This window comes from Anas platyrhynchos, chromosome 8 (genome assembly GCF_047663525.1).
Source record: "Anas platyrhynchos isolate ZD024472 breed Pekin duck chromosome 8, IASCAAS_PekinDuck_T2T, whole genome shotgun sequence".
Taxonomy (NCBI): Eukaryota; Metazoa; Chordata; class Aves; order Anseriformes; family Anatidae; genus Anas; species Anas platyrhynchos.
In genome coordinates, this window is record NC_092594.1 from 11,038,340 (window position 1) to 11,055,402 (window position 17,063).

At 38.7% G+C, this 17,063-nt stretch overlaps 1 protein-coding gene across 2 annotated transcripts in view; it reads right to left on the bottom strand.

Moving 5' to 3' along the window:
• Nucleotides 1–1,744: 1,744 nt before the first annotated feature.
• Nucleotides 1,745–17,063, bottom strand: part of OLFM3 (olfactomedin 3) — a 58,831-nt gene continuing 43,512 nt past the window's right edge. For both annotated transcript variants that reach the window (XM_027462699.3, XM_072041747.1), the window contains 3 exons: nt 13,747–13,966; nt 3,714–3,820; nt 1,745–3,097 (listed from right to left, as the gene is read on the bottom strand). In XM_027462699.3, coding sequence (XP_027318500.1) covers nt 2,420–3,097; nt 3,714–3,820; nt 13,747–13,966 — 1,005 coding nt within the window. In that variant the 3' untranslated portion in view covers nt 1,745–2,419. The remainder of the gene's footprint in view (nt 3,098–3,713; nt 3,821–13,746; nt 13,967–17,063) is intronic.

The window sequence follows — 17,063 nt, forward strand, 5'->3', positions numbered from 1 at the left end:
TTCATAAGCAAACATGGTAGTGACTTTTCTTTTTTTTTTTTTTTTTCAGATGTGTTTATTAATGTTAGAAAGGAAGTTTAATTTCTCCCTAAATTTCTTGGGAGCACTGTATTTTCAAAATCTGTTTTGTTGAAGTTACTCTGTGAGGAGGAAAGGTTAGTGTTTGTTTCAGGGCTTTTGATTAAAAATCTGAAGATGTTTCATTTTGATAAAACATTCCTGTATGATACAAAATACCTTTTAAATCAGCAGTCATGTACACTTTTGCATGTTGTAGAAGAAGGCTCGTTGTATAAACAGGAAAGTGTGCTACCAGCAAGTGGGTACAGGAGCGCAGTGGCTGAACGTGTCTGCTTACCTGGGCTCTGTCTCTGCTGTGAGTGATTTTAAAGGCTAACAGCGATTGTTTTAGCAAGGTAGGAGAGTAACTTTGCTCTGGTCCTGTTGTAATGTACTTGTTGTTCCCCTGCTTTATCAGTTCTTGAAACCTCACAGGTGTTTTTTTGTTTTGCAACCAGTATGAAAAACAAGGCAATTTGTTATTCAGCTCCACATGGGCTTATATTGTAAAGCAGACTTGTTAGCGTATATGCAATATTTATAATAATGAGAACATTGATGAGACTTAAGGTGGTCTCAGCTGGTATATTGGAAAAATCAACAAATCAAATGGCCTCTAAATAGATTTGGCAAAAATATCAGTGCATTTATTTTTTTTCTTCCTAAACAGGAGCACTTTTCTACATGTTTTTGCTTTTCTATGAGCCCAGTTTGAAAGGGTTTAAAAGAGGAAAAAAGGGGAGTCTCAGGTTTTTTGAGGAACAAAGCTTTTCATGCTTTCAGATACCCATCTCTCTGCCTTACGTGACAGCCCAGTTTAAGAACTACTTATAGACATTTTATTAGTGTTAGTTTCTTTCTGTACATGTCAAAATAGGTAAATAGCACCTCATTCTTTTTCCTCAACAGAATACCTCCCCCACCCCCCAAATTTCCAATGAAATATGGGGCAAGCCTCATTCTTTCTTCCTCAGTAAAATACCCCTACCCTCCAACTTCTACTGAGAGAGTGCGGCAAGCTGAATAGCCATCACAATACTCTCCCTTGCCAGAAAGCAGCCACAGCACTGACACCAACTTTTTGCAGAGATGTTTGGGTTTTGCTAGCAGTAATAGCATTACTTATGGTTAAAACTAATACCTTTAAGAAACAAGTATTTCTGGAAGCTACCAGGTATCACACCGATGACTTGAACCTTTTCCTTTGTATTTTGTTCCTAATTACTGTCATCCCTAAAAATCCTTCATCAACAGATAAATGTTCTTCTGTTATGAATACAAAGCTGGGCAGATAAAGGAGCGACCCCAGACCAGCGCGAGTGCGGTACATGCTCCCACCCCCAGGCTGGGGGCATCGGCAGCAGCCCGCTGTCAGGTTCAATCTTCCAGGGCCCAGACCAGGGAGTGAGCATAAAGGAAAGAAAATAGTGGGAGGGAAGAGCAGGAGAAAAAGACCGAGAGCTTGCAGGGTGGTAAAAATTGGACATGGTGAACGGTTGTAAAGCTGGGCTTGGTGTGAGGCTTCAAAACTGCAAATTTGCCAGTAAGCACCAATGGTGAGTAAGAAGGGATCTACCAAGCAAAGCTGAGAATGGGGATCATGCACCTGAGAAACTATTGATCTGTCTGAGAAATAACAACCTATTCTCAGATTTACCGCTTTAGACTGACCCATAGCCAGAACTGCAATTAAGCTTCAATATATTTTATAAAAAATAGTACTTAGTTTACTTTCACAGAAGTGAAGAGATACAATTGCACAATGGTGGTTACAATGGTAGAAATACATACTGTTGATAAAATGTTTGCAAGAGATTTAAAAACTTACTATACAGCACCACATCTGAAATTGGTCGATGGCAAAATGAGTCATACTCCATGTTCACGAAAATTAAATTCCTAAATATTTCCTTTAGAATAAATAAAAAATACGATGTGCAATATGTCTGCTACCAAAATGTTTCCTGATGTTGAACAATAGATTAAAATCAAAAATGAGATAAAAAAAAAAAAGACATTCATGCATTTAAGCCACCATTAGTCTCTGACTCTACAATAAGGCAGATCGTAATCTTTTTAAAACTGTCTTTAGCCACTTAAATCCTCTTTAGTGCTTTTCACAATAAGGTCCATTAAGACCTTGTAGAATCATGAGTTAAGATGCTTTTATATCCAACAGGTCATTTTTGACAGGCTCAGCCATATTTGAAATGCATTGTGTAGTACAAAATGTTGCTTTTCCTTAATGGAAAAAGGAAATGTAAATTAAAAGGAATGGAGAGAGATGAAGGCTTTAGAATTTATCACAAATGACACTGCTTTGAGGATGGGAGGTGAGGGAAAGGAAAGGGAAAGAGAATTATGTGTCATCTTCAGTCTTAATGACGTGGAAAAGGGTGACATTAAACAGGACTTGGTGTCCGTTATTCCAGGCATAGAGAGCTCTATCCCTCGCATTGTAGTCAAGCATGGATATATGAAAATACTGATTATGGAAAGGAATGTCTGTGTATTCGTAAGTGGAGGTTTTGGTGGAGTAAGAGTAGTAGACCTTGGCTCCTGTTAGGTGAGAGTTAGTAACGTACAAGGTGCCACAGATCATGAAGGACTCTCCAGCACTTCTCTTTGGGTAGCCTGTGCTCCAGCTCTTCAGCACCTCCAGCGTGTCTTGGTTTAGCTGGCTGATGACAATGTTGCCTGCGTTCTGGTTGGTGGCATACACAGCCCATAGCCCAATCTCATCTGCCATCAGGTCAATATCGGAAAAGCCACCCCAGGTGTAAGGGTAGACATTGTGAAAGCCGGCATACTCAAGGCTACGCTGTGCAAGCACCCGCCCAGTGTCAAAGCTGTATTTAATGATGATGTTGCTCTGATATTTGTTGAAATAGAGGGAGCCGTTGTAGACAACGTGGTTGGTTCCTGCCCATTTGAATGGAAGGTTGTATGTCCGTGATTCAGCCCCACTGACGAAGTCTGCAATTGATTTATATTCGCGGACAATTTTATTGTTAGTGTAACTGTCCATGTACCAGACCTGGAAAGAAAACAAAGTTTGGAAGTGAACACCTGGAACACAGTCTGCGGCACGTGATCATGATATGGCACAATGGATACATTGCCAAAAAAGACAGAAAAAGGTTTTGGGTGTGCAGCAATCTATCAAAGTACAGTATTGTCCACCTTCCTGTTAGAAAGGCATTGAGGAACTCTTGAATTTCTACATCAAAACTTACCTCTACAAGTGAACTCTCAGGAAGACTGTTACAGCTGCAGTGCCTGCAGTTATTTAATGTTTGGGTCTCTGCTGTATGGGACTTGATGAAGATATTCTCAGAGACCAATAATTAAGGAGAGAGGTGGAAAGGGCATGTGAGTTAAGCTTGGTTTTATGCTTAGAAATACACTTGGCTGAATTTTCCTCAGCTGAATCTTTGACCAGTGAAAAATGGTGCACAAAACCAACTGCAATAGCAATGAAACCAGTAAAGTTTGGGAACCACAAACCCTAAACAATGTAACGAAAGGGCACAAATGTGCTCAGCTATCTTCTCTCTTTGGACATTTCCTAGGGGGAAAATCTCTTTTAAAGATTTAAATCAAGCAAGTAAATCTGTAAAAGAACCCAAAGATATTTCAGCGCCTTAACATACTCGGTTGTTTTTCTCTGATGCTAATGGATCTGTCATCCAGGCTCCAAATCGGGTTCCGGATATCTTGACTGTAATGGGGCCTGTAATTTTCATCAATTTGCCACATGCTGAAATTAGAAAAACAAATCCATTAATGCAAATAATTACACAACTCTCCTTGACATAAGACAGAGCACAAGACCAATTGCTCAAAACTAAATAGTGGCTCCAGGGGATTCGGGATTAGGTTGAGGATGGATTGTCATCGCTGTATGAACTTTTCTCTATTGAACAACAGTACAAATAAGTTAAGAAAAATATTTGTTTTTGTTTTTATGTATTTTAAAGCATGGTCACATTTTCAGGACATGAAAAATACAACATAGTAAAGTATCTTCCCAGCTGAAGTGAATAACATTTAATAATAAATGAAAAGACACAAAAAAGCCTTATTTTTGTCTTCAGAAAGTTCAGTGAAAAGTTAGGATTAATGTATGTTTGTTTTCCATTGATCACAATACTTAGGAGTTTTCTATTTTAAAGAATCTTTTGCTAACCAATTGTAGAAAACATATTACGTAATTTTTTATTCAGGAATTTTCTATAGATAGTATCACCGCTAGTTTGTGTGTGAAGTGCTGTTTTTCTACAGTGATGAACTGCAGTTAGCGTGGAAAGTGGAGGGCTGTATCTTATAGTGGTCAAGTGCTTTTTTATTAAGGACCTTATACTTCTATAAGAAAATTGTCTCAGACACGGGCATTAGGTAAACTCAAACCTTTGAATGGGGCTGAAATACTTCCAAAGAAAAATATCAGAAAACTAATAGTGAATAGAAAGAAATTAAGATAAGAAATAATCACTCTCAAATTTGTGGTTTTAAGGTTAGCAAAACACAAGTGTAGTATGAGTGAATGTGTGAGTTAGAAGGGTACGCTAGTTGGGTAGCTTTAAAACGCTGTATGGACATGAGTAGCAAAATGTATGCAAAGAATTTGGAACTCTGAAAACCACCATTTTTGTACTTGTACTGGGTCTGGCTGGAATGTTAACTTTTCGGCAGCAGCCCATACAGTGCCGTACTCTGTACTTGTAGCTGGAACAGCAGTGTTATCACACCAGTGTTGTGTCTGCTGCTGAGCAGCAGTGGCACAGTATTAGGCCTTTCTCTAACCCTCCTAGGGGGTGGGCAAAAAGTGAGAAGAGAAACATCACCAGGGCAGCTGACCTAAACCAACCAAAGGGTATTCCATACCATGTGGTGTCACACTCAGCAATAAAAGGTGGAAACAGGAAGAAGAGGGGAGGGGTGGGCTCTTGGGAAAACGTCAGTCCTCCTCTCGAACACCGGCTGCGTGCGTTGAGGCCTTGCTTCAAGGACGTGGTCAATCATTGCTCATTTGTGGGAAGTAGAGAGTAATTTCTTTCCACTGCACTTCCATATAGTCTTCATTTATTTTGTTTGTTTGTTTTCCTCCCTTCTTTTTATTTTTTCCTTTTCCCCTCCCTTTTCCCCTTTCCCTTTTTATTTCCCCTTAGTTAAATTGTTTAGTTCATAATAATCTTTATTTAATTATTATTATTATTTCCCTTTAATTAAATTATCCTTATCTCAACCCGTGAGTTGTTCTTTGCTTTACTTCTCCCCCTCCTCATCTAAAGGAGAGGGAGTGAGAGCGGTTGTGGGGTTTAGCTGCCCAGCACGGTAAAACCACCCCAGTACTAAATAAATAAACCCACGCAGCGAACCAAAACTGGGCCATGAAATTCAGGGTCCGAACTGACAGCAGTTGAGCAGCCCATGGCAGAGGCGTGGGGTGCAGGGAGCCCACCTCTGGCACATGGGTAGGAGCCTGCAGCACGAGCCAGAATTGCAAATCTCTCTGTGAGGGCAGCTGCGTGGAGCTTGAGGAGGAAGGTGGAGCAAACAGTACTGTAGAGGCACTTTGGCAGCAGCCATCCATCCGGTGTGGCGCAGGCAGCTGCAAAACCATGAGTTCTGCTGAGGCCCAGCAGAGGAGTCACCTCAATGAGTGCTGCGAGCATCCTGCAGGTGTGTCCCCTGCCTGTGGTGCGTGCGTGTGGCTGGAGCTTTTTGACTAGAGAAGGGTGTTCAGAAATGTGTAGGTTTATTAATGTTTCTTAAGTGCTTGCTATTGTTCATCTGTTTTATCACTTATATTGATCCTGAACATATAGTTCACTGATTGCTGGTTAATTTTGTGTTGTCATTAACTCAATAAAACTCCTCGGTCCTGATTTAGTTGAACTGTATGAACTGAGCAGCTTCCCTGTGTGGCAGGAGTCAGATGCTTTTAGAGAATGGTCTTTCAGAATGCATTGAGCAACTGTTCAACATGAAAAAGAGATGACATTGTACTTCAGCGGCTAAATGGTCGGTAGTGTGAATCTGGGGTCTATCCATGTGATTAAATTTTTATTCCCAGATAGCATGTAGTGATATGAAGAAAGGAAGACAGCTAGGAGATTTGCTAGGTAGCTGAGGGGCAGCTGAGTGAAAAAGTGACAAAGCTCCTCTTTTCAGCATAATGAAACAGAACATCTTGCAAAAGGCATGAGGATGTTTTTATTCTCCTGCCCTATAGTCTGTCCCATCTTTCCTTGTTCATTAAACACTCTCAGACATCTGCCTATTTGTGATATCTCTTCATGGAACAGCTATTCAGAACTAAGTACTGTTACAAGTACTCTTTCCACCTATGGTAAACCAGTCCCGTTATACTGATCCTTTTCATCCCATCAGCAGGTTTCTGCTATAAACCTCAGCAATACCTGAGGTCTGTTGGCCTACTGACAGGCAGCGTGGGCAGGAGGAAGGAAGCAGCAGAGCTCAGTGCCCACCACTGTCCTGTCACGACAGCTGCCTTGCAGCTTGGAGAAATTTAGGCACAAGAGCTTAATACATGACCTAAATGTTGGAGGAGGCTTCATGTAAGTCTATACCCTGCTATTGCAGACAGCCTCTTCATAAATTTGTTAACGTGGCTGCAAAAACGGGGAATAGCTGTTTGCACTTGCCCACCCTCACCCTTACTCTACCTGAAGCTTATTTCACAACCTCACTCTTCAGTTCGTTTGAAAAATATTTGGAGTCAAGTACATAGGTGTCATCAGTCTTCTGTTCTGAGCAGTCAGATCTCAAACCATTGCTTCCAGACACACGCAGACTGGAACCAGAGACTAGGGAGGTCTTTGAGCTTGCAAAGAGCTGCTTGAAAGAACTGGACAGGTCCCAAATCATGTCTCAGCCAAACGATCAACTTGATAAATCAGCTTATGTTGTTTTGAACTGTTTAAGGCTGCACAAGGAACTTTTATGGAAATAAATTATCTCAAATATTCCCCAAATCAACTGACGTTCTAAATACTGGTCCTGAATACAGTGAAGCTATGCTGGCTGATGATCAGAAGGCAAATGTGAGATAATAGGCTTATACTACAACTAGGAAATGCAATTGAGGCCACATTTTCCTCCCTTCTCACTGAAATCCATCTGAAATTCATTTCACACTTTATTCTGTCAAAGCTTTAGACAGTTATCTAACATGGTGCTGCTTCCAGTATATGATTGGACTGTAAAAGAATCAGGTGAATGTAATTAAGAAAACAGTGACGCTGAGCTCTCATTCCTCAAGAGAATGGTATCATGCTTTTCTCCAGTTCTGTCTTTTGGAGCCTTACTTTCTAATGCGTTTACCCATTTCTTACAGAAGAACTGCAAAACGTTGCCAAAATCAGGGTCATTTGTGGTTTTGCTCATTCTGAAGTAGCAAGTGTGCTGCCTGTGCTGAAGTATTATTGACTTACTACTACAGTTAAATAAGTTATTGCAGATGAATAACACAGCATTTTGATGACATGACGCTATAAAATGCAGTTTAACACTGATATAATTAGTGTTACTGACTTTATGAAGATAATTCCTTTATAGCTTGCCCAAGCCCAGTCTTTAATTTGATACAGAAAGGAAATGAATGAGAGCTCTTTCAAGAATAAAGCTCAATACAGTCTTTAAGAGTTCACTGACAAAGCAAGGTGTTTCTGTGTAGTTGTAAATACTTCCAACTTTGTGTTAGTGCAAGAAAATTTCCTCCTTCCTCCGCCAGAATTGGAAACAGCTTCTTCTCCTCTACCTAAGTGTGAAATGTGTTGATTTAATCCCAGCCTATATTTGCAATATGAACCTTATAATTGTTCATGTAACTATATTAAAATTGATCTTGCATGCCGAGGTTTCTTGCTAGGGTGTGGTGATGCTAATATATTGAAAAAGCAGTATTATTTACATAAAACATCTGTGGCATGGCATGTCTAGGAGTCTGAAATTAAAAACAAACATACAGACAAACCAAACACCCCAAACTCCAAAGAGTTTCCCACTGAGACTTTTCTTTATCTTGGTTTCTAGGTAGGAAAGCATAACGGAAAAACACCGTATGAAATGAGAAGCATTTCTGAGCTAGCATCTGTTAAACCTGATAGGGATTGTCTTAGACAACCCGGGGATTCCCAGCTGCCCCAGTGCCCTGGTGACTCTTAGAACCCTTGGGTTTTATTCTCAGAACATCTTTATCAGAGGATTCCTGCTTGGGAAATGGGAACTGTCTACTGGGTCTGTCGGCTTCAAGCTTTGTTACCATTTTGGCGGTTTCTCTAGTCCTTGGTGAATCTTTGAAGAGACAAGAATACTTTTCTGTCCTAGGATTTGTATTCACAGTACCCCTGCTGTTCTTGTAAAATGTGACTGCAAAGGTATAGCTTTCCTGCTGTATGACATGGGGGGTCAAATTCTATATCTCTGTCTCAATCCCCTGTGCCTTGCTGCCTGGCAATGGGAAGGAGATGGTAGGTGAGCTTCTCACGTTCAGTGTGGCAGAGCCTGACGCGACTTCTGGTGAGTTTTTCAATTAGAGCTTGTCTGGGTCTCATCATATGAAAAGAAAATTTTGAGGCAGAGTAACTGAGAGCACCTGCAGTACACTATTTGAGCTAGAATACTGGCTTAATTGGGAGGGGAACAGACCAGCAAACTAAAATAAAAAGAGCTGAATTAATGGGCACAAAATTATCTATATAGAGAAAAGTTTGGTGCTGTTTCATTCTTTCAGTACAAACAAAAAAGGGAGCTCTTTCTTATGACACTCAGTAGATATCTAATGAAAGAAAGGTTTTGTGTTTCTAGCAAATGTCAGAAAGTTCAGGAACATAGAGAATAAATAGGAAAAAAAGTGATATTTCTAGGCATTTTTCTCACCACTAAAAGGTTCAGTTGGTGTTACATAGAGTGGGATTTTTAGAAGCAATGTTGGTCTCTTTTCCTTGACTTTGAAAGAAGCAGCTGACTATCTGAGAAAGTCCTAACGATAACTCATTGTAGTAATTGGAAAATCAAACCTCTGAGAATTTATCCATCCTCAATGGGACTGTACAAGGAACATGTGACGCACAGTCTGGGTGTTTATGGCCTCTCTTTGTAACAGTTTTGCACCATGGACTTCAATAACTTTGCTTGTGATTTTGTGTATTTATATTAGGGAAGAAGTTAAGCATGAATTGGCCATTAAAAAAAAAAAAAGTAAACGTACTGCTTCTGTAGGCCGGAAACGTCTGTGGGGCAGAAAACATCTGGAAGGCTGTTCTGAGGTGAGCAAATACCAGGAGAAGGTTGTGAAAACCAATTGGACAGAAGCTATTTTGAAGATAGCTAGGAAAGATAGTTGATATTCCTAGCTGCCATGATGCAAATGAATATTGGTAGCTGCTACATATACCAAGTGAGTGTATGATTTATAGCAGGACTTGAAAGGGAAATAAAATCAAAGCAACCAAAACATCCTCCTGAAGTGTTCATAAGCATTATTATTCTATTTATTGCAGGTAATAAAGAGGGGAAAATGAAGTGAGTATTTTTTTCAGTGGTTGCACAAACCAATTCCAAGTACTTTATTTCTTTCACTCTCCAGCTTATGATCAAATTTGTTGTAACATTTCTTTCCCTCACATTACAAAGTAGAATTAGTTCTTACTTAATTGGTGCATGTCTGTTGTCATACATAACACAAATCCAGGAAGCTCTACAGTCTCATTATTAGAGCTTGCTGAGAGGAAACTCTGGATCCCTACTGCATGTGTGCAATGACTTGCTAGGTAATCTTTGGCAAAGTCACTTTTCCTTCCTGACTTTTTGCTCCATCTACAAGAAGGTGATAATGATACATCTCTCCCTTGCACAGATTGTACTAAATGACATTTGTAAAGCTCTCGAAATCCCACTGGTGAGGATGCCTTGGAAGTGCAAGTACCCTTGCAATAGAAAGTAATCTTATGTGTGCAGTAATACATCTTCTGCTACTGATATAACTGCATTTCTTTGGATAAATGGAATATTGTACTTTTGAAGTTTTAACCAAAAATATGAATGTAAAATCTTGTTTGGATTTTGTTATAAGATATATATGTAAATGAATCCAATGTGTATCTGCTGGAACCACTTATTTCATAAGCAATATTTGGCAGAATATTGGCTTCGATGAATGCCAGCTAGGTCATTTTATTCATTGCACTAAACAGATTATGACAAGAATCAAAGGGTCCCAGACTTACTGCGCAAGCTGCATTGTCTTACACAAGCATGTACGTGGCTGCCAGTGACAGACCTGTACGTGCAGAAGTGTGTGTGACCTTGTGGTGTGCGTAGTCATATGCACTGTCTCTACAGGTTTAATTGCATGCAGTTTTATGGCTAAATTTCTCAGCAGCTTTTGTCTGAATTTTCTCTTACTCCAAAGAGAAGGAGCAAGTTTCAGTCAACACAACTGCTTTGGTAATCATTACATCTCAGTGAAAGGGAGACAACTGCTTACTGTATGCTAATGAGCGTTGAAAGTGTTGCCAGTGCAGATGGAAGATCTCTTTTAAGTGGCCAGGACAGTATAAATAATGCATTATAATGCTGAAAAACACCTGCTAGGGACAAGAATGGAAAATAGCTATTACACACACTGGTTAGATAATTATATTGTGAAACACAGCAAAATCTGTGAAGGTTCAAGGCAGATCCTGTGGCACATTGGGGCCAGTCCACCTTATGTTGCCATAGGCTATCAGATTGGCATGGGCAGTCACAGCTGGGTCACCTCCAGCATGGTAAATATGGCTGGGAGAGGGGGGAGGCATGAGAGCTGTTTTTCATTTGTGCTTGCTGATCTGGGCTCACGCTACCGTTTGCAAGGAGTTGCTCTCAGAGATCCTAACTTAAGCAGTTCTTAGACTAATTCTAAGGGTGTGCAAGGATAGTCATTTAAGCATCTACGTCCAAATAATAAGGATGAATAAATCTGTATTTGTGCTTGAAAAGACCAAAACACTTATAATAAAGAGTTAGAAGCAACACATTTGAATTTTAAAATACGTAAAGAAGTTGCAACTTTAATATGAAAATACCAGATTGATAATAGACCTCCTAGATGACACCGTGTTACGTTATTGTTACCTCAAATTGCACCTGTCTTGGGGTTTTGGAAAATGTGGTTATGTAGTTTGCTATGGGACTGCAGTGGGTTGACCCTGACACTGCCACTCGCTTACTTCCCTACCTCCTCGTGCAAAAGGGGTGAGAACTGGAATTGCCAAAAAAAAAAAAAAAAAAAGAAATTGCAAAGGCAATCAGTCACCTCAAGCAGACTGGTGACCAGACAGTCTGAGTTGCAGCTACCTTGGAAAGCAACCTTTCCGTTTTTATTGCTGGGCATGTTGTGACATGGCAAGGAATAAACCTTTGGCCAACCTGAGTCAGCTGTCCCAGCTGTGCTCCCCCCCAGCCTCTTGCCCATCCCCTGCCTACTCTCAGTAGTAGGAAGAAGAGAAAGCCTTGATGTTGTGCAGGTAGTGCTCAACACTAGCTAAACATTGGTATTATCAACACTGCTTTAGTCACAAATCCTAATCACAGCAGCATGCAGGATGCTAGGTTAAACAATTAAATCCCTCTTGGCTAGAACCACTACAAATGCTTCAGAGAATTTAAAGGAGAAAGGATGTCCAGGGAGCCATCCATGTGTTAGGAACAGGCTATGTTTATCTGGAATGCATTGGTGGCATGGATGTGCTCAGTAATCTATTTCATAAAAATATTTTCTAGTTTTAATATATATAATATATAGTTTTTTATAGTTTTTTAATATATATAATATATAGTTTTAATATATATAATTTTTCTGCATTATTAATCAAGAGAAATAGAATGTGCTACAGGAATTCAGGGTAGATAGGAGGGGAAACATGGCTAAAAATTAGGGAAATAGGAAATAAGAAAAGGAGAAGAGATCCTTCATATGAATACTTCTGGTCATATGAATACCCCAGTGATATTTTAAAATGCATCCTCTACTCTAGTCACTTCATAAAATAAAAATAAAATGCTTGTTAATGTGATGATGGTCTTTTGTTGCCTAATAAACTTACTGGAATGCTCACTATCAGAAAATACTGTTTATATGAATTTGCTTGTTTGCTGCAGTATTGTAATGTGGCCACTTTCTCTTGACTGCCTTCTGCCAATGCAGTAGTGTGCTGTAATATGTGCACTGAGAGGAAAATAGGATTATAACAAGTTTCTGTTTGAAGAAGTCTTTCATTTACTTAGCCCATCATCACTGCGTTATTTCTAGTATAAAACAAAGAAACTGAGAATAAATAATTTGAGGATAACCTAACCTAGATTTTTCTCATTCCATTGCCTCACAAAAATAGCACTGCCTATCAAATTAATAACATCATGCATAGCCTTCAAAAGTAAACATCCCCCACCTGGTAACTGAGATACTGATCACAGGATTGAACCTAGGAGCTTCTATTTTATTTATTTTCCTTCTTAACTTACAAAGCATTTATTTCTCATAGAGGGGGTGGATTGTTAGCTATAGCGACCAAAATTTCCATAGTAGCGCTGTAATCAGGTTTCTCAGAGTCAGTGCGTGCATTCTGAGGGCAGACTTTGCATCATGGCTGCAAAGTGGGTGGGTACCAATTACCCTGCTTGCGTAATGGAAGTTAAGGTTGACACTTAACGATACTTCAGACTTTTAGTTTTGGTAGCTACTACTGAGCTAGTGCTGATTTTTGGAGATGCTGAACATCAACTGTTTCTAACGAAAGCCAGCAACATGAGCAATAAAGATGGGGGCTGCCTGATGTAAATCTAGTGCAGTGCTCATGATGGATTTTTGCTGTGTTTTCAAAAAAAAAAATCATGCTTTACTCCACTAAATTAGATATAATGCTAATTTTGTTGTGTTCCAAATGGGAAAGTGGCATATCTGTCTTAATGCTGGTATTACAGGTCTAAAGACAGTGCAGTTGGAGTGGGCTCTCAGGTGTCATAGCAAGATTTGTATCATGGACAGTGCCAAACTGATTCCAGCCTACTTCTGACTATTGTTTTTTTCACACTGATGAACCAAAAATGACTTAAATAGAAAAGCCTGTCTGAACTTTTTAGAAAGAACCTTTGTATCTCTCCAATGAGTTGTAAGTCTCTTAGATTTAAAGTTGCTATCTTTTATAATTTTCCATCTCAGTTCCTTTTGTATAAAGTAGGGTAGATAATTATCTAAAATACGTTGGCACAAATGTTGAGGGGTATGACTAACCTTAAGAGTTACTCTTGATGTTTTTTAGGGTAGCACAGATCAGAGTATGGAATCAGAGAGTCATTTAGATTGGAAAAGCCCTCTAAGATCATCTAGTCTAACCTTTTACCTAGCACTACCAAGTCCACCATTAAACCATGTCAGTAAGCACCACATCTACACGTTTTTTGAATACCTCCATGGATGGTGACTCAACTACTACCCTGGCCAGCATGTTCCAATGCTTCACAACCCTTTTGGTGAAGAATTTTTTCCTAAATGTTTTCTTAATTTTCCTGAATATAGCTCAGACTTTCATCAAAAAAGAAAACTTCATCCTGCTATAGAGAAAAACAAAAATGTACAGCTGTGGGATCAAATCTGACAAGAAATAGTAAACTTACTGAGCTTTTTCATGCAGTCTCGAAGCCTGGTTTCTAAACTGAGCACCCGCTGGTGTAGTTCCTCATAGTCATAAGCACCAATCTCTTCTTGAATCCCAGTGAGGACAGTAGACAGATTCCTAATTTCTTCCTTGAACTGGGTGATTAGTTTGGCATCAGTTTTGTATTGTTCCAGAACTGGGATCAGTGGCAGGAGCTCATCCATCTTTTCTTTCAACTCCTGTTAAAGGTAATCAAATGCGTATTAGAGCAGTTTAAAGGAATTAAATCCTCTTATTCCCTGTTATGTAATATTTATGCCTGATTATTAAAATGACTCGAAAATGACTATTGATTTTAGTTAGAGCTATTATTTCAGTGTACTGTGAAAGTCTTAGAAATCTCAGAATTAATGGCAGTAAGCAGTAGACAAAATGTGTGAGATGATAGTTTATTTCTACTGAGGTATATGATTACCTTCCAGTGATCTGAACCAGACCTGTTGAGGGTCTGACTTTCCATCCAGAGGATATAAACCCCCATGCACTGTATCTTCCTTGAGAAAAGGTGATTAGACCTGAACACCTGGTGACAGTCAAAAACATCACACCTGTTCTATAGTGGGTAAGCTGTTCATTTTTATTTCACTCCTTAGAAATACTGAGTTCATTTTTTCCTAAATATCTGTTGGACCCTGTTTAGTTCTGATCTGGACACAGTGATATATATCTCTTTCTTCTGAAGTGAAAAATCCATGGTTCTTAAACTGTTTTGTACTTGTGGTACTTCTACATCACTAGGTGCCTTTGAACTTCCTCAGGCGTTCTTTGTTCTGGACTGTAGCAAATCATTTTATTGCTATGTGCAGTTGGTATTTTGTCACCACTCCTGTTCCTAAATATCGATTAAGGAAAGCAAGGCTCCACTTGGGAATTCTTGGTTGCCCCTTTCTCAGACTTTTGTCATGTACATTGAGAATTTCTCTTTGTAACTTATAATGACTGCTTATATTTTGTTTTTGTAATAATTCTTTTAAATGCAGTAAACTTAATCTTTACTAAATTAGTCTAGATTGAGGTTATTTTTTTCTTTCTTTTTATTTTTATTTTATTTTATTTTTTTTTCTGTAGATAACCTCAAAGAATCCTTGCAATCAAAAGGTTTTGCTTTATGAAAAGCTTGTAGGTTTGCCCTTGATTTGCATATCTGTTTATATTTTGAGAAAACAGCAGGACTTCTGTGAGCAAATGCCAGAGGCATGAGGAGATGCAAGCCTGGACAAAACAAGAAAAAGGGTGGAAATAGAGACTTGTTAGGCACTAATATTAGGTGATAATAGAGACTGAGAATGGATGAGGACACACAGGGAGAGGCTATTGAAGAGATTAGAAAATGGAGTCCTGAAGGAATAGATGGAGAAATCAGCAGATTAAAAGGGAAAGCAGAAGAGAACTAAATGGATGCCCAAGCACAAGGAAGAGGTGCAGAAGCAAATGTGGTCATTAGTTAGTATAGTCAATGAGATGCACGGAGATACGTACAGTTTGTTACATCACTCGTATAAATGGATGCAACAAACATGGTAAAACATTTTCAAAATAAATAACATAATGTCAAACAGAATGCTTTTCTACTGAGGAGATGTGAAAGAAGCTGATAGTCAGGGTTGGCATTAGATTTGCTTGAAGATCTGCCTCTGAGTTTTTACCTCTCAAACGTGTTCTAGAACAGCTTGAGAGTTCTACATCTCTTCAGTACTCCGCTGATCCATGCAGTTTTAACAATGGTTTTCATATTGGAATTATTATTTGCTCAAAATAAAGGCCTATATGTGGAGTTGGAAGAATAGTTTGCATGCAGGTTATCTTAATATCTAGAAAGTGGCATTTTAAATTACAAAGAGATATGTTGTTATAAATGGATTAGAAACCATCAGAAGTTTTCTTTGTATCTTTGGCTCTGTTCTCAAGGGGTCTTCCAATTATAGAATATTAGCAGAATTATTGAGGTGGACAGGAAGAAATGAAGAGTTTTTGTCTACAGTTAAAACTATTTTTTATTTGACTATCCTTATTAAAAATTCATCTTGAGCCTAATATATCTGTAAAAAACAAACAGTTGTGTCTTTCTTGATAACAACGAGACTAGGTTTTGTGATGTGGAATGCAGAGCTCCAAAAGCCAAAGTTTATATTTGATTTTGAAATGATGAACTTAGGCTTTGGTTCTAGGGGCAGTAAGCAGTCAAAAATCATGGGTAAACCATGGATGGAAAAACAAAACTCAGCAAGATGATGAGTTTAGGAGAATTAATGGAGGTAGCTTATTCCTGACAGAATTTATGTCAGATGAGGTATCATTTGAGCAAACTGCTGTAACTTTTTTGAGGGGGACCAGATATCTTTTGCCTGGCATGAATGCTGATTTGACAGAAATATGACCATATTCTCAAGTGTGACCTGGATCAAATTTGTTCTATTTGGCTCTCAGAAACATGGAACCATAGCATAAAACATCCCACTTCAGTAAATGATATAAAGATGGTTTTGGTGTTTTCATGAAAAACAAAACAAAACCAAAACCATAGTGTTTGCTGACATTCCTAACTTGTTGCTGTGATCCGTGGTACAGGAACTAAATTGTACTGCAAAATGAATGGGTGGTAGGCATATTCTGGTGCTTTGCACCTGCTGGTGTGAGGGGTTATGTTATATCAAGAAGTTCCTGTGTCTCAGGTAAGATAAAGCACTGGAATTTTAGTAGGCTGAATTTCAGAAAGCCAGCAGCATGTTGTGTGATGTTGACCTTCTAAATTCCTCTATCATTTGATTGGCTGGAAATCTGCTTTACGCTCCTGGCAAACTATCAAACTGAGGTTAAATGTCTGACCAATATAAATACTGAATATTTAAAAGGTTAGAATACTGCAGGAGTCTGCTACCTTTGACATCACATATCAGACAGTCAAATTTTGATATTTTGTCCAAGAAAAACTATTATGAGGATAAAGAATATATAATGGCATTATAGAAATGTGTTGTAGCAATGAGTGATAAAAGGAAAAATTGCAGAGCTTTACTACCTGAAAATTACTACAAGTATGTGTTCAGCCTCCTATATGAAGAGTGATGACAAAGAATAATGTTTGGTAGTCAGATCATTAATGTGTTTAATTCTTGATGTTATTAAGTCCAGAATATTCAGTGTCTCTGGAAAATAAATTAGCTATGTAATTGTTTAGGTATGTAACTTTAGTGCTGATTAGAAAAATATGTCCATTTTGTGTTTCATGGAGGGTTTAAATATAAATTTTGTTAATTTAATCTTTGTAATATGTTT